This window comes from Micropterus dolomieu, linkage group LG12 (genome assembly GCF_021292245.1).
Source record: "Micropterus dolomieu isolate WLL.071019.BEF.003 ecotype Adirondacks linkage group LG12, ASM2129224v1, whole genome shotgun sequence".
Taxonomy (NCBI): Eukaryota; Metazoa; Chordata; class Actinopteri; order Centrarchiformes; family Centrarchidae; genus Micropterus; species Micropterus dolomieu.
Genome location: NC_060161.1, coordinates 34963999 through 34982547, shown reverse-complemented (window position 1 = coordinate 34982547; position 18549 = coordinate 34963999). Strand labels below are relative to the sequence as shown.

Below are 18549 nucleotides of genomic sequence, written 5' to 3'. Positions count from 1 at the left end.
AAAAAATAGTAGTTATTGATTAGTTAATAGTGAAGTACCACTTTCACCTGTGCGCTATTACTTACTAGTTAGTTAATCAGAGTGTCTTGTTAGTTAATAATAGTTAATAGATTGTTAATATTGTGTTACTCATTGGTTCTTGTGTAGTTATTCATTAACGAAGGAACCATATTCTAAAGTGTTACCCAACAGATTTAAGCACTAGATCTCTTATTTAATAGCGCAAACTAAATGAATGCTCTGCTAGTTAACTGGAGATGTTTTATTTATTTGTATTAGGTAAATCTGTCATTTATTAATTTTAATATTCATTAATGATCATGTCTCACCTCTAGTCTTCTCTGTCTTAATTTCAGGTTTCCACCATGTGTTGTAGATAGTTCAGGAGGAGGTTAACTTGACCAAGCAGTCTTCTGCTAATTACGGTTTGGAGGATGATGTAGGTTTAAGTTTATTAGATTGATACATATGTACCAACAAGACAGTGTACATCGCTGTCAGAACAGCGTTTGTTTTCATTCAAAGGCTTTATGGCTTTGCCAATAATACTTGGTGGGCCGGTCTCTAGTCAAAATGCCCGGGCCGATTTTTTGTCCCAGTCCAGCTCAGGCTGAGCTCCGTTCATTTCAGTGTTTCTGAAGTACGCTGCCTGGTAAGGTGATGAAATTACCGCATGTGTTGACATTTTAACTCATTAGCTGTCCTCTCATGAATCTAGTCAATAGTGGTATTTTATGTTGCCAGCTTTAGGCTAGGTTTATCGGAGGATGGGTGGTGGTGGCGCATAGATAGGATGCTTGCCTGTGGTGTGATGAGACCCGCGTTCAATTCCCCACTGTGACACATCCACCATCGTGTCCCTGAGCAACACACTTAACCCCTAGTTGCTCCACAGGTATGTATAGCAATTGTAAGTCGCTTTGGATAAAAGCGTCAGCTAAATAAATAAACGGAAGACATTAACTTTTAAATTATATAATTTTCAGCTAGATAACATGGCTAGCTTGTATCTAGCGAGGTTGTTCCTTGGTTAATTCAGTCATTACACACAGTGTTTGTTGGACAGTGCATCGGTGACGGGTGATCAGTGGCATATGATGACCAAGGTCATATTTTGGTTTATCTGTTAGATAGAATACAATGATTTATTTTGCACACAACTCCTCATGTTAATGGCTCCCTGTGACTAATAAAGGTGAAAACGTGATTCAGAATTATGATGAAAGTAGCACATGTAAACTGATGGTGACACATTGAACTTTGAACTAACAGTCCCTTGTGTGTAAAGGAATGTATGAATAGGTTTGTTTCAGGTGTATGAACACCTGATATTTTTATAGGGGAGAGCCGGAAACACACACTTCAGATCATTTTAAAATATAACGTTACAGACAGAAATCATTTGTTGTTGTCATCAACGACTCACGTGTGTGTTCTATCAATACCAGGTGTTATCTTGTTAAAATGTGGAACGACTTCAGTATAATTTCACTCTGAAGGAAAGGTGCGCATTGTTTCATTGCTGCAAATTAAGTCGCTGTTGTAAATGTGTAACGTTATGTTATGGGAACAGCCCCTTTTCCTTCCAAAATTAAACAAAAACTGATTAAATTTGTGTCTCCGCCGCTCTCCAGAACAAATGTTAGTATATGTATGTAATGTAAGTGTCAACTCAGTAATCAGTCTCATATTTTGTTAATATTTACAGATAATTGCTGTAAATATGGCTGCTTCTGGTGTCCGTCCCGCCTAAACCCATTCAAACTGGTTGACAGCGCTGAGTTGTTTGGAACTATGGAGAGCTACATGAACCACGTGACCGCGTAGCGGCGAGATCAAAGCGTGTCGTAACTCTCTTATTTAAGTGAAACTCTTGGGGTGTCTATGAAGATTCTCAGTTATCCAACACTAACGAACCAGCAGTATCGACGATCCTAGCAAACGACCCCACTGAGGTTAAATAGCTGAGTTTCCCTGCCAGTCAGTGAATAAGTCCTTTGGATGAGGGACGAAATGTCTTCCAGTATCTTCAACCAAGTCCTGTTGCCCTTGACTTTAACCTTCTTTGGAAAACTCTTTGGGTGCAGCAGTCTCTGCGAACATCTTCCGCTTATTGGCAGCAGCGGCAGCTCTACCGCAGGTCAGCCACAGCGAGCCAGCTGCAAACACTGTCAGCAGTCTTTACATCTTTTCACGATCACATAACGATTGTTTAATCAGCCAATGTTTTGCCTCTGTTTTAATATCTCTAGTCTCAGATCACCTCCAGCAGTATCAGCAGCAACATCCTCAACAGCAAGTGTTCCCTGTAATTTATGTCCACCCACCATGTTTTAGAGGTTTAACGTTGAGCAGGCAGAGTTCAGTGATTTATTAAAGCAAAGCGAGAGTCCAGAACAAAAAACAAAAGGAGCACCGAGTACATAGATCCAAGCGCAGGCAGATACACGGGTGTAGGATCACAGAACACAGGAGACAGAGCGAGACAGCTTCACTGACTGAACAGAACACAGGCATTAAGTTATAGGGCTAATGAGCAGAGAGGGAGTCAACAGGTGAAAGACATGAGGGACTAATCAGATACAGGTACAAGCTAGACACAAACACCAGACACAGACAACTTCAAAATGAACCAGGAAGTAAAGCATGCGGCAACAGACCCGGACCAAAGCAAAATGAAGTATACAAAGTGGAGACTAACAGACAGAACAGACTAAAAAGTAATCATACAGATAGACTACAAACGTAACAGGGAAAACAGACTGAACTAGGATCAAACCGAACACAGAGCAGACATGGGCAAAACAACAACAAACAAAGAAGCAGAAAGCAGGTTCAACAAACTCTGAGTGTAAACCTGAACTCTGGGTTGAGGTTTTTCTGGGTTCAGGAGTAAACACTGAGACAAAGCACAGGACAAGGAACTAAGACACAGAACTAAGAAGTAAGACAAGAAAACAGAATGAAACAGAACCAACACAAAATCTTTACAAGAATAAATAAGGCAAAAGAGTAGAACACAAGACATGGAACAAAAAAAAGACCAAAATCCTTACATCATAACAATCTCAAAACAAGACACTTATCATGATACTATGAGTAACGGTCATGTCCTACACAGAGTTTACCATAACAGCTATTCTTTAATATTCTGTGTGTCAGAGGTTTGGACTCTTAAGACTCTTCAGTTTCTAATCCCAGAGTTATTAAATAGATGCAAAGAAAATATACTTCAGCTTTTAAACTTAAAATTCTGCTTTCAGTTCTGTTTCTTTTTCAAAACTTTGGTATTTGCTGCTGAATCAATACAGAAGCATCCGTATACGAGTATCAGCAAGGAATCCGTCACAATGTAATCCCATCCTATCTGTGCTTTGAGGGGACCTTGAAATATGTATATTGCTGCATTGTTATTTTGAACACCGCCCTATTTAAAGCCTTGTTCCATGGGCCACTTTTACACTCTGAGCACCTGCCTTTAACAAAGGTCCACTATTTTCAAGAAACCAACTGGCATCACCAGAATGCAGTTTTCAAGCTGCCACCTCTGTGAGAGTCGGAGAATGAGAAGATGACATAGGTAGAGGGTTAGTGCTGCAGGTGGGGGCACAGGGACACAGGACCTCTGTCGCTGTGATGAGCACATGGCATCAGGGGGACACAGACACAGACAGAGGTCTTGAAGCCACCCAAGGCTTCAGATGTGAAGCAGCAGCTGCAGAAATCAGCTCTAGGATCTTTGTTTATCACACTGGAGACATTATTATGTGGACTGCATGAAGGCGTGGCTGCTGTCGTTACAACATTTGTAACAACCTGAATGTGACTGAGGGATGTATTTTAGATGAAATAACATGCTGGAACTGGACAGACGCAGTGAAACAGTTTGTCACGTATAAAAGCTGCAGGACGCTCACGTTGTGTCTCTGAAATGTTGCTGATGCCTTTCTGTTTTCCTCTCTGGATATTTGTAACTCTCAGTGTGATCTCACCAGTGATGATAAAGTGCATCTGTCTGTCCAGAGGAATTCTGGAAAGTTTTTACTTTTCTCCTCCTGTGAGTGAACTAAAGCTCCTTTGCTGCTGCCTGCTGGATGTATTTATATTGTGTTTTATAAAACGTCTGTGAAGGTTCTTAGTCATCCAGGTCATAGTTATCCAAATAAGTCTCTCATCTCAGAAACGTCTTCAGTTCAGCAGAACTTTAGAAAGTGTTTCTTATCACATGATTGGCTAAATGTGCATATTGTTAGCCACTGATTGGCTTAACTGCTGCATTAACTACTGACAGACAGCACAAATTACTAGCTACAGGCTACTGCAGCATTTCTTCAACAACCATAATGATTTGTATTTAATGTAGCCCCCATGTTATTATGCCGTGAGCAGGTTATGAGTGTCTTCTTCTACTCGGACAACCTCATTGTCAAGGCCAGAGCAAATCCCTGGGCAATTTTTCCACACAGCTAGTCTGAGAGCTTATCTGTCAGAACTCAGACAGATGACGCTTCTTCAGCAAGGGACAGCAAGGGACAGCAAGGGACACCCATGACGGCGCTGTCAGGGATGCAGCTGGTGGGTCTAATGGCGGCGGCCCAGCCAGTGGCTTCTCTGGGCCTGCTGCACATGTGATGCCTGCAATGTTGGATCACCAGCATGCGTGTGGACCTCAGAAGACACAAACCATGGTGGACATGGGGTGGAGGTGGGCTTCAGAGCACTCACTGTCTTTGAAAGCCCTTCATGCTCCAGGCTTGGGGAACAGGAGAGTCAACCTCATGTTGAGGAGCGAACACCCACTGGGCGAGTAGAGGCTACAACCTGAGGTGGTGCAGCAGATTTGGTCTCAATTTGGGAGGGCAGAGGTGGATCTGTTTGCCGGTATTATAATATACTGAGGAGGAACACAACCAGAGAAACCAGGACTCAGTGTGGAGCTGGCTGGGGAAGATCAGCTGGTTCTTCCTATTGCATCAGCTACCTCGCCCCATGGGACAGTGGAGTTTACTGGTGTGAGTCCAGAGAGGGAGCAACCAGTAACACCATCAACATCACTGTCACTGGTAAGATCAGACTGTGGAGTTAGTGTTGATGAAGCTGTGTGTAAATGATGAAATGCTGTAGTTTGTCTCTGTGTTGAGGTGGACCAGTGATCCTGCAGAGTCCTGTCCTCCCTGTGATGGAGGGACATGATGTCACTCTGCACTGTAAAACAAAGACCCCTCCCTCCAACCTCCCAGCTGGTTTCTATAAAGATGGCTCCCTCATCAGGACTGAGCCTACAGGTCACATGACCATCCACCATGTTAACAAGTCTGATGAAGGCCTCTACAAGTGTAACATCAGCGGTCATGGAGAGTCTCCATCCAGCTGGATCTCTGTCACAGGTGAGGAGGTTACCTTTGATTTCAGGACTCATTTCCCATCTCTCCCACAGATGTATGTTGTCTGACATTTAAAGAAAAAAAGTTGTAATATTACGAGGCTAACATCATTTGATGAGATATTTTCACTACCTGCCCTAAACTTTGCTGTGCATTAGCCTGCGTTTCTGTGGCTGATATAAAAAGACAAAGCTGAAGACACTTGTGATCAGGCAGAAATCTCACCACAAATCCACACAAGTGTTAACGTCAGCACCTCCGACAAAGTGTAGCTCACAGTCCCAAACAGAGGAGAGTTTCCCTCAGTTTTTACATTTTTAGATTATGAACCTACAAACTACATTCTGCCTCTGTTCAACCCAGGAACCTTCAAACTGGTCGGCGCCTCTCAGAGACAGGTGGAGAACGGGATTTCCCTGGCCAGTAGGCCTCAGCTGGACCATCGCAGGTTACAGACACTTAGGTTTCAGTTTAGTAAAGATCATAAATACAATTACTACTTATTACATGTGAAATATAATAAATAACAACCCAAATGTTGAGGCAACTTGTTATTCAGTTTTATTTATATAGCACCAGTTCACAACAACAGTTATCTCACAGCGTTTCTCATCAGAATCAGCTCTATTCGCCAGGTATGTGTACACATACGAGGAATTTGACTCAGGATTGTACTATGTTCACGCTGTGCTTACTTACACATATACACACAATAAATAAAACAATAGACAGACTGAGACAATAGTGCAAAGGATGCTGGAATAAATAAGTATTATGTGCAGGTGTTATGTACTTGAGGTAGGTTGATTTGGTATTCAATAAATACAATATATACACACACAATATGAACAGCATGAACAGCTCTGATAGACAGAGCAGGTCTAGACCGTGACTCTGTGATGATATTTACAGAAGCCCAACAATTCCCACCAAGAGCAAGCACTAGGCGACACAGGCAAGGAAAAACTTCCTTTTAAGAGGCAGAAACCTCGAGCAGAACCATGGCTCAGGGTGGGCGGCCATCTGCCTCGACCGGTTGGGGTGAAGGAGAGAGAGAGAGAGACCACAGAAATACAGACAGACTGAAATTGAATAGTGGTACAGATAATTAGAGTAATGTTAATGATAACTATAATAACAATAGGACTGGTAATAACAGTTGTAGCAGGGGGTTGTTAACTTATATTTTTCACAGGACCCACGGATGCGTTACACATAACAGACAGACAAAAAGTCATCCAGGATTGAATTCCTTTGCAAGGAGGTGGGTTTTCATTTTCATGAGGGGGCATAGGAGTGGAGAAGGTCCAGTAACAAATGTTTAGTCTCAACAAAAAAAAAAAAATGCAACAGTTTCCATTAATCTTTTTTAGTTATGACAACTGTTGAAATTATATTGAACAAACTATATTGAGTTATGGGAATTAGCTCTTACTCTACAATCAAAGAAAATTTCTAGTACAACTTAGTTAATTGTTGATAGCTTAAAGACAAGTGTTTAAGTTGAATACTCACAAAAAGGTGGTCCAACTAGATTTTATTCTTATTTAAAATTCATTTTTGTGTAATATTTAATTACCATAATCATGAACGCAGGATTTAAGCTAAAAACCATTATAAAAATTAAGGCGTTCAGAATAGATTTTCTTCTGTAAGAAAATCTGTAAAATATTAACTCCACTCATTAAATTTTTTTTTTTAAACTACAGAAACAAAGTTCCTGGCGTTCCAAGTGTTCATTAAATATTAACTTTCAATGCCCACCAACCATTAATGCCATCAGAAAATGCCCTGTACTGACCAAGACAGACAAAAAAGAAGCACTCTGCCACTACTGATTTTATCTCTCTGAATTTGTTATCAAGCCAATATTGTTAAGTTAATGGAACTTGAATTTTAACAATGAAATTTGAGTTAACATTACTAGAAAAATTAAGTTGATTTAATTACCATTATTATTTCTTAAACACAACTCATAAAAATAAAGTTTGCAACTTTTATCTAAATCAATAAATTATAATTTCTATCTTGCAGCCATGCAGTTAATCAAGTGGTGTTAACAGGTTCCCTGAATTACTTTTTAGAGTGTGGGGGCAGTGGCATGGAGAGATTTATAGGTGAGGAGTAGGATTCTTGTAGGTGATGCGGAATTTGACCGTGAGCCATTGAAGCCGAGTGAGGATTGAGGTGATGTGCTGCCACGACCTGGTGTGAGTGAGAACCCTGGCAGCCGAGACATATCGTAGCCTTGCTGCGTACCCCATACAGGACACCATTACAGTAGTCCCAGCGGGAGGTGACGAAGGCGTGGAAGAGTGACTCTGCCACAGAGTCTGACAGTGAAGGTCGAAGTCTGGAGATGTTTTTGAGGTGGCAGAAGGCAGACTCGGTAATGATCATCCGCAACCACAGATCCTAACACCTGCAGAAAGTGACAGGAGGAGAGGGACAAGAAAGCACAAGACTCGGGGAAAGAGAAGAAGTCGAGTTAGTAACCTGCATTAATGGGAAGAGGTTGCATCCAGATGTAATAACCTTACATTTGGTTACATGAAGTTTTTGCCAAAATAACTTGCAAGGTGTAGGATATGCCATCATGTGAGTCTACAGTAATTACAAGGTTTTTTGTTTAATTTCTTTCACACATTTTACCTGTGTGTAGCTACAATATCTAGCTCCTGGTCAGACCGGCTATTTGTAGTCCACTTTTAGTCAAAAATGATTAATAGTGGTTTTTGCCCTGGCAGCACGTGACATGGTTCAGATCACATTATTTGTGCAAAGTCAATAATTTCTACAAGACATTATGTGTCATTAAATTGACATGGTCTATCTGTAGCCACGATTTAGCTCTTATGTGGACAGGCTACGTGTAATCTGCTTTTAGTCCACCCGGCGAAATCGAGGCAGTCGGAGGTCTAATGTAAACGGCTTGGCTGTAGCTCTGGTTCAGACCAGGTTACATGTAGTTTTCACCCATGCAGCTGAGGTGCGTGACATCCTTTCAGGAAGTGAACGTTTGAAAAACTTTAACCTTTCTTTATTTTCACTGTAACGTTCACTGCATTAACTTTCATTTTAATTTAAAACAAAATGCAATAAATATTTTCAACCGCTAGACGGCAGCTGCAGCCCTACTGAGTCATGACTACTGGCAACACGAGACTTGAAAGTTAGACGTCAGTGCTGCCACATCTCACTATAAACAGCTCAACCATTTTGGGGTTTTTTTTGGAAACGAGAGTTACGTTTCGGTTTTGGCCGAGTTTACAGCAAACATTCAAAGCGGAAGTTTACTTTGGTCTTGGAAATAGGCTGTCCAATAATCTGTGTCTTTGTTTTGACATGTTTCATTATTTATCTACACGGCTTGTTATCAGATGTAGGAACCGTGATATTTCAGCAGGTAACAGTTGTGGTTAGCTTTACATGCTGCATACATCCTGCAACATTAATGAACTCCATGATACCCCAGAGTAACTCCTACATTTAATTATCTAAATTTAAAAAAAAAAAAAAGGTGTGAACATGAAACCTGCAACCTTTTATAATTTAATGGAGAGAAAAAAAACGTGTTTTACCCTTATTAGATTGATAATTAGAAATATACTGTATGTTTTTAACTTCAAATCAAATGATTAGTCAGACACGTCTTAACACTGAACATAGTCAGTTACAATGTTCACGCTTATTCGTACATATTCAACACTTATGGATCCCAATTACCTGAGAGACCGGCGACGAGAGACCGAGTTAATGCTCTTGCTGCTTCAAGGAGCATCTTGGATAAGGATCCAGATTTGGATGTAGCCTCACCCAGGGGTTTTCAAAGTGTGAGGCGAGCCTCCCCAGGGGGGCTCCCGACAGTTTCAGGGGAGGCTCAGTGAACGGAAGGGAAACAATATGACAGTACTTATTGCATTAGTTATCAAAATGAGATCACATAGAATAGCCTACATGTGTGAGAGTTCAGAGATACAGTATTTTTGGGGAACCGTTCCCCCACATCAGAGTCAGAAACTAATAAATGGATTAGGACCTTTTTAAAACCATTTGGTGCAGTCAGAGGTCAAACCGCAATATCAGGCTATTTTGTCTCAAATGTTGAGTGTCTATGGACGAAATTAACCAAGTAAATTAAAGATGTGGGGGACATTTCACAAGCTTTGTCTGAGGAAAGGTCTCAGACTTTGAAAACCCCTGGCCTAACCCATTTATTTTGTCATTATTTATATTACCATAAGTTGTTTTTTTATCATAATCTTTATAAATAAAATTGTATCGTGTGTAATAATAATATTTTGTTAGTAATTCCTTTATATTTCCATCATGGTGTTTTATCTTAAGATGGCTACGTTGTAATCCTTTTTCTTAATAAAATCTTTATAATTAATTTGGGTCGATTGCCATTTATGATAACCTGTTATATTTGAGTAAAAAGATTATTTTAGCCATTATTTTGTCTCGTCTATTAGAGGTAGATATGCAATCATTCATTATTTGAGGACTAGTTTATTTTTGGGCTATGGTCAGACGCCTACCAACTTTTCACTGACAGCCCAAATTCAGCCGTTTTAACAAAGACGTCAGAACTTGATTAAAACGGCTATTAGACGTCTTTTAAATGCAAAATTGCTTGCTGGGTATGCAGGACCATTAGAAACAGCTTTTTTTGTGTGGGATTATAATGAAGAGACAGGCGATGACGTTCGTTCCAAATTTAATAACAACCTGTATAAAGCCATCAAGTTCAAATAACTCACGTACAGAAAGCATCACAAGCATAAAATTCAACAATTTGGTGGGTTATTAAACTGTTTCCAGCTGCAGATTATCAGCCACGTCTGCGTCGCTTGAGCGCCGGAGGAACGTGATTTTTATCGTAATCAACTGGTCCATTTGTTTTAGAGAAGAGGAAACCGACTTCGGCTCGATGTAAAAAACCTCCTGACTGATGAAAACTTCGGACCCGGTATTCCGCGTAACTCCATCAGCTGTTAGCTGTAAACACAGCGCTGCCGTTTCCCAGGAATACATTTAATGCCGTGAGCGGTGGTTCTAGGGTCTATGCGTGGCCCTGCGATGGACTGGCGACCTGTCCAGGATGTACCACGCCTTTTGCCCGATGTCAGCTGGGATTGGCTCCAGCCCCCCCGCGACCGTGTACGCAGGATAAGCGGGTGACGATGGATGGACATTTAATGCCGATGTACGATCTCGGGCCGACATCGTGTGTTTTCCGTTTGATATTTGATTGTTGATTATGATTTGTTGGTTTCCGAACGACGGTGGAGAAGAAGGCAGCAGTAGCAGATTTAAAGCCAGTAGCGTCATTCCGAAATGCACTGCAAGGAAATTAATGTATCTGCTTTTAATGACACTGCAAGTTAATACATAATTATCTTTACCATAAACTTTCATTCCTATGTACATTAAAAACCACTCTAAAGGAAATGTATGTATACTTGTATTTTATTAATAATAACTATTCATTTACAAATTATTATTCTTACTATTGTTATATTTATAACCATTGATCAACATTGTCCTAACTGCAGTATAAGCCTTGGTTAGCACAGGATCAGCACTTACACTACACATGCTCCCATCTGGACCCACTGGGTTGAGTTGGCCGTTTTCTGGATCTGAAACAGTAAATAAATAAATATATAACTAACTAAATACAGCACATTGAGACTCTCACAATCTACTCTTCATCTCTCACTGCCGATGGTGAAATGTCCCACAAAGCACTGATTAAGTCTTACAAGGGCATTAAAACTATCACCTGTGCAGGACATAAGACAAACAGTTTAGCCCAGATTTACTCATTCATAGAGAAATTAATTTTTACAAATAGTTTCATCTGGCTGGAAGTGACAAGAACAAGTGACAAAGACGGTAAGATATTGTGTTAGAGATGTTAATGATACAATTTGTACTAAAACTTGTCCAAAATGACTCATACCCCCTTAAAAAAGTGTTTATTTTCCATCACAACAGTTCTTATAATTGCCAACAGTCTCACTGGGATTTTGGACCACTCCTCTTTTGCAATGATCTCCAGGTCTTTGAGGTTCCTTGCCTTCACTCGGGTCTTTAGATCATCTCAACATCTCCCCTGTGCAGCACGTTTTCGGCTGTTATGTAACGTTAGCTAAATTAGTAACGAAGTAATGTTAATTATCAGCTGTATGCCATTACTAAGTTAACATTAGCTACTTGTCAAGGGTTGCAAACTTCAGGTACGAGCTTAGACTAAACTGGCGTACAGCTCTGTTCTGTACACATACTGCACATCCTGATAATTAACTTTATATTTCAGTTTTCAGTCTGACAGCTGCTTGTTAAAGAAATGAGGGACCATAGAGCTGAGGTTAATGAAGTAAATTAACTAGTCCTTTCATTAGGAGATGGGTTTTCTTTTGGATTTTAATGTGCAAATTAAATGCTTAGTAATTATCCAGAGATCCTGTATAGACAAAATTAAGCATCAATAATCATTTTGTAATCACATCGCAGCCCTCTGAATCATAATTGTGAGGTGCCCAGAAAACACTTGGATGTGGCTTTACAGGGTTTCTTGTGAGCAGCCACAATGCGCCACCAGAGGTCCTCAGTAAGCTCATTGGTGTTAGTTATAACTTACAGTTCACTAGCAGCCGACTAGAGAACTGCTGCTTCTGCAATGGAAGAACGTACAAGACCATTTGAAATGGTATAGAAACTTGTATTTACTCAATGTGCAACTATTTCACAGGGTGAGAGTAAATTTGGACATGGCATTTTTAGTACAAAAACAAACCTAAAGTTTTATCATTAACATCTCTAACACCATATCTTACTGTTGTCAATTTCAGCCAAATGAAACCTATTTGTAAAATGAAAATTCACAATGAACCAAAATTTGGCATGGCTATGAAGAACAACAAGGAATCTGGTTCCAGTTACTACGCCATCTGCTGGCAGCTCCACGCTAATGAAAGCTGCAGCCCCGACAAGGCCTCAGATTTGGTTTTATAAATATGAAATCAGTCCATCAGAGCCTTTCTGATGAGGATCTGATTCTTCAGCAGTCTTCTACAACTTTCTAAATATACTCAGCTCCAACCTGACGTGGGCCAAATACAGGTGGCAGCATTTTAATTTAACCTCCAGACTTCATATTAAATTCAACTCTTTTGATTTCAGTCATAACAGAGTGAATGTTAAGTTACAAACGCAGGTGGATTTAATGTTAAATCACATTTTAATAATCTGAAACCAGTTCTGATGATTCATCAGCTGGCTGAGGGCAAAGCTGCAGCAAGCGGGACTCACCATGATGGCCTGACTTGTGGTTCTTAGGTCGTCTTCTGTAGATCCAATAAACAGCAACACACAGTCCGACAACAATCAGTCCGACAACAGTCAGTATGACAACAATCGATTTTGGCAATCTTTCTCCCACCCGCACGTCAGGTTTATCTGTGAGGAGCAGAAAGCAGACGTGTCAGGCTGGCAGAGACTGGAAACAAGGACAACCTGCTCTACCTACAAACATTCAAAACATTTACAGTCTGAATCAGACAGATCAAGGGGACATCGTCCCTCTCTGAGCCACTGACCCTCCCTGCAGTTCAACAAGGTCACACTGTCGGTGGACACAAGAGGGGAATTTGGTTATTAAAAAAGTCCTGACATCACTTCCTGTCTGCAGCCTCTCTGTCAGCATTTCTTTCTTCAGTCTTTCTGACAAATGAATCCAGGTCCTGGAGTTTACCTTACATAAAATAAATGAGCATCTCCAACTAAAAACTGAGGTGTGATTGTTGCTCTCAGGAAGCTTCATCTGAACTTGAGGACGAGGACTTTTGTCCTTTATCTCTGACAGTGTAGTCGTGGTATGAAGGGACCACTTCACAGCCGGTATGGACAGAATGAAAGATGACGGCCACCGATGACTCTCTTAACGTACATCTGGGCCGAGAGCTGATCCTTTAAAGAACTTCTCTTTAAGGCCTGTCTGCATTAAAATCTTTATCATTCATCTTTAGTTTTTACTCTATTGTTTTATGGCTGTCAGTAATAAAACAGCAATAACTTTGTTACTTTATTAGAAACACGTTGAACAAATAACTGGATGAACTAGAGCTGAGCAACGATTAAAATGTTTGATCTCGATTAATCGCATTGTTACATGATGAATTCTAAAGTAGTGTTTTTATTTAAATGTATACACACAAAAGTGTAATATGTGGTTTGCAAACACTTTAAACAAATAAGGTGCTTTTTACCAGCAGTATTCCCTTTACACAGTAGCAATAAAATATTTCTTGTAAATCTCAACTTAAACATTAATGTAATCAAATAGCCTATTAAACCAAAGCTGTTTGCCACTGCCAGGAAATTAATTTTTATCTAGCTTGTTAAAACTTTTTTCTTAGCAGGTATCAGCAGAAACAGTCTGTTCAGTAGCAAGTAGGCTTGCAGGTGTAGCGACGAGCGGCTGCGTTCCCGTGAAACTGTCGCGGTCGTGCTCGCCTCACGCACGCGCCCGCCTGCTGCCAAAGTTGAATTGTCTTGAACTTTTTGCACGTGACGCGCAGCACAAATCATTGGAAGAGTGAAAATGCAGGCCTCTCAGGTAAAGTTAGCCTATGTGTTATTTTAATTTAAGTTAAAAAGGCTCCAGCTGTGTAGTGCACAGAAGCTGTTGCCATAGTTACCCTAAATAGAGCGCCGTCTTACTTCTCCCACACTGCTTGTTTGGAGGGTTATTTGTGACCCAGGGTTTGACTGTATGTGTAGCCAGAGCCAGTGAGCAACGGACTTTCAAAACATTTTAAAATAAATCTTTGTTAATGCGCGATAAAATAATTGACGTTAATTGATTAATGTTCATTTCATCGCGTCTGGATTCCTGTTAGAAGAATTAATGTGTTGTGCTTCGTGCTGAGTTACAACATGTTGTCATATCTCATGTGGACGCTTGGTCAAAGCTCCTTGGTGCTACTCAACGTCCTGAGTACACGATCAAGTCACCAACATTAAATATGCAACATCTGGTTAGAGAAAGACGTTCAGGGGAACAGTGTTATGACAAGATTTTGTTAAACAGAGACGTTATGATTCTCCAGAGTGAGTAAATATTTCACTCTCAGAGTCTCTGAAGTTCACAAGAACAAGAAGAGTTACTAGTCAGAAAAAACAGCTTTCATATTTACAACATCAAACTCACCTGAGACAGACTCTGTCAGGTAAAGTGTGCAGATTAACTGTAATGTAACAATCTCTCTGTCTTTGCCCTCTTTTATGTAAGTCTTGTATGTCCCATAGTCGCTGCTCGTCACATTGCTCAGAATCAAAGACAGGTTACCGTCCTGAGAGTCGTTCCCCAGCGTCACCCGGTCCTCATAAGAGGACTCCGTGTTGTCTGTATCAAGATTCCCATCCCGGAAAAATAAAACATATTGTGAGCTCAAGTTAGTTCTGGTCCAAATTACAGCTAAGATGTTGATGTTGCTGGGAGCTCGACACGGCAGAGTCACATTCTGCCCAAGGGAAGCTGGGACTGTTGAGACACGAAGAAAAAGAGAGAAAAAAAAGTTAAAACTGTCAAAATTAAAAATGAAAATCTGTGTCTCTCTGTCACCATCAGCCAATCAGAAAGAGATGTCCTGATGACCGGTGTCTTGTATCTTATCTGGCTTGTTGGTAGAATCTGTTCGTTTGGGTCTTATTATAATTTACCAGCCTGGAGGAAAATATTTAATATTAGCAGGGGAGAAGCTCCACTCTGTCCCAACACCACCGTACAATCAGTGTTCCTGTAGTGGTGATGGTGCAGTGGATAAGACACGTGCCTTCGGTGTGAGAGACCCGGATTCAAATCCCCACTGTGACATGTCCACCAATGTGTCCCTGAGCAAGACACTTAACCCCCTAGTTGCGCCAAAGGTGTGCGACCTCTGACATAAATAGGTTTGGATGAAAGCGTCAGCTAAATGGATAAATGTAGTTCAAGGACTGTACAGAGTGGGACATCTTCAGATCAATCATCTATGTTTATAAAGTAACAGGTTTCCCTCAGTGAGTGTGATACAGACTTAGTATGTGCTGCTGTGCAATGTGTCAGACGTGTACAAATCAACATTTAGGTAAATATCAGATCACACTCAGATTCAGCAGATACCCAGTATTAAAGTACTCAGATTGGTGCATGTGATCAATTTTCACTTGTTTTCCAGCTGTGGGACGCCTGAGCAGAAAAATACTGGACCTGAAAGGTTCCACAGGAGTGCTGAGACACCGATTGATTCAGCAGGGGCTCAAATAGTGGCATCGGCAGCTACCAGTGGCGTTTCTGGTGGCAGCTTGAGATGCTGCGGCATCCATAGATATTCATAATAAAAGGATATCTATGGCGGCATCTGCCTCGGTTATCTGCGGCATTTCCGGTGGCAAGCTAAAAATGCTACAGGTTTCCTTGAGGGGCCACGGCACCTTTCTCCGTTTATGTGAAATTTCAGGTGAAACCGACATGCCACAGATTCACCCAGGCATCTACCGCTGATTCAAATCAATAAACCTGGACCGAGAGAAAAATGTTAGCAACTAAAACTATGCAGGCTAGCAGTGGTCTTCAATTTCCTCCATTTGTAGGCAGTTTATCTGACTGCGGATTGGTGGAGACCAAACTCTTTAGAGAAGGTTTTGCAACCTTTTCCAGCCTCGATGAGCATCAACAACTATTTTTCTGAGAACCTGAAAGCTAAAGTTCGCATACATTTGCTGCAAGGATACTATTTATGTCTCTTCTACTCTGAGTGACTTGTGTTAGAATCTGAGTATTTTTAGGTTTTAGATCACATGTCTGTAGAAATACTGAAAATTCTAACGGTTTCATGAACTTTCGCGTACCTCTGTACATGTTTCTGATGTGAAAAGGTTGCCATAATGTGGCATGCATTTGACAAATGTTGTATATTATACATAGTGGAGTGTATAACTTCATTTCATTTTACAACCCTGTTGTAAAGTGATGATTAAATTTACCTTGTACCTTATAAATGGAGGAGAAAAATGTGAGACATGTCAAAATTGTGAGTAGCAGCTGTAGTGCTCTCCATGTTGTCAACTTCTCATACGCTCACCTCCCAAAACAGCATTTAAACAGTACATATAGCACAGAGGTAAATGATCTGTATTATGATATTTCTGATGTGTTTGTTGCCTGAGCTGGTGAGAAACCGACAGCAGAGGCAGGTTAGAACAGAAGGGGATGCAGGTTTAACGCTGGGCTGTGGGTGAATGAAGATGGTAACTAGGTTACAAATTAATCCTTAATAATGAAAAAACAAAAGAAATGAAGAATACATACATCTGTATCGGTAACCTGGATTTAAAACAGTTAACAAAGACACAAACCGGACATTCATTTAAATACTGCCACCTGCTGGTAGAAAGGCGAAACAGCTCTATTACTATGAAAACCACATTAAATATGAATTTAATATTAAAGATAGTGCTAACAGTAACAACTCTGCACACACAATAATTACCTAGGTTATACTGTATTGCACCAAACAATGCGTACATTAAACGTGACTATTGCCGTTTACATGAAGAAATGCACAATATTATACACGCTGCATAATAAACTACTGTTGCTAACATTTTTCTCGTGGTCCAGGTTTATTGATTTGAATCAGCGGCAGATGCCTGGGTGAATCTGTGGCATGTCGGTTTCACCTGAAATCTCACATAAACGGAGAAAGGTGCCGTGGCCCCTCAGGGAAACCTGTAGCATTTTTAGCTTGCCACCGGAAATGGCGCAGATAACCGAGGCAGATGCCGCCATCTGTCTTTTATGGCGGCAGGTTTTTGGACCCTTACTGTTCATGTTTAATACTGAACATGTTGATACAGTCGAAATCCAAAAAGCAGATGTCACATTACCTTTTTTCAGACTATGCTGTGGACTGTGGTGGACTGCACCGGTTTAGACCCTAATCCAGACTTGTTTTTTGATTATGCTTCATTTGATTACCATCAAGATGAATTCACGCAACATTTCTTCCCTTTTAAAATACTAAGTATTAAATGAACGGATGGTGCACTGACCCAACAACATCCCGCCAGCTGAACTTGTTTAACTTGTTTTTGTGATTTTACCTGAAACTTAATGCCAGCTGAGAAAAGACCCGAGTTATTCTTCCTTTCATCAGATAGGCCTACGGGATGTTTTCAGGAACAGCTTTGACATAAGAAATTAACCGGGACAAAAAAAACCTTTGACATAAACACTCACCTTGAGGGAAATCTATCGACTGAACCGATGATATAAAGCTGAACAGCAAAAGATAAACCACGGTGTACGAAGCAAAAAGTTTCTTCCCAAACTTTAAGAAATTCCGGAAAAAATTTCCTTTTCTTCCAAACGCAGAATTATCGACGCCAGATTTAAAACAATCGGTAAAAACTGGCCAAATCCAGCTAAGTGTTACTCTGGTCAATCCTCCCATTTTAAATCTTATGAAGTAATTAACAGAGATGTAAAACGCAGCCATGATACTTTTGATTCAACTTCTGCAGCACGACACTTCCGCCTTGAAAATGACCTGATATTAACTTATCTAACAGTCTCTTCCCTCATGGTTTCAATGGCGAACCACCACAATAACAATTACCTACAAAAACATTATGTTCTAATCAGACACGTTTTGAAAATACACTAATCATGAAGTAACAATTGTATTTCAAACAAATGGCAAACTTATTAGCGAAGTTTAACAAATTTCCCTTCACCGCTATGCATTATGGGAAGTCTGAGGGGCGGACTTAGGCTACTATGTAGCCAATCACCCCGGACTCACACAGGCAGCGTGATAACTCTTTATTTATTTATTTATTTTTACCTTTTGTGATTCTACTTCCTGCTTCACTGCGGCCGGCATTGGTTTCCTCATCCCACAGGGAGAATTTCAGAATAAGAGCGTTTTTCTTGTGTGATTTTGCTGACATGTTTAGATTTTGTTGATTTGGTGATTAGTGCTTGATTTATGGACTTCTGCTATGATTAATTAGGCTATCTAGTTAAATTGTTTCTTTTTTTAAAATCTGTTTTAATTATGTTTATTGTTGATAGGCTGTAAGATGGGGAGTCTGTTCAATGTTTATTTTG

General features: G+C 40.4%; 2 protein-coding genes across 3 annotated transcripts in view; both read right to left on the bottom strand.

The window, feature by feature from the left end:
- Window positions 1-18549, bottom strand: part of LOC123980885 (zinc finger protein 208-like) — an 808576-nt gene that overhangs the window by 440138 nt on the left and 349889 nt on the right. The gene's annotated exons all lie outside the window — the stretch shown is intronic.
- Window positions 5923-18048, bottom strand: LOC123980913. Of its 2 annotated transcripts, XM_046065514.1 has the most exons (5): window positions 17677-18048; window positions 14605-14937; window positions 12705-12851; window positions 10977-11029; window positions 5923-10729 (listed from the first exon to the last, which is right to left on the bottom strand). In XM_046065514.1, the coding sequence occupies exons 1-5, from the start codon at window positions 17933-17935 to the stop codon at window positions 10715-10717; spliced, it is 807 nt and encodes a 268-aa protein (XP_045921470.1). In that variant the 5' UTR covers window positions 17936-18048; the 3' UTR covers window positions 5923-10714. The 2 variants fall into 2 exon arrangements, with proteins under 2 accessions (XP_045921470.1, XP_045921469.1); XM_046065513.1 differs by having other exon boundaries at window positions 5923-11029; window positions 17677-18046.

Bases quoted from the DNA above. Each gene is read 5' to 3' on its own strand.
- LOC123980913 (XM_046065513.1), bottom strand. From the start codon at position 17,935: ATGGCTGCGTTTTACATCTCTGTTAATTACTTCATAAGATTTAAAATG. The intron at 14,938-17,676 runs GTGAGTGTTTAT...GTGTCTCAACAG, and splicing joins GTCGATAGATTTCCCTCAAG to TCCCAGCTTCCCTTGGGCAG. The intron at 11,030-12,704 runs GTGAGTCCCGCT...TTACTGTTTCAG, and splicing joins CCACAAGTCAGGCCATCATG to ATCCAGAAAACGGCCAACTC.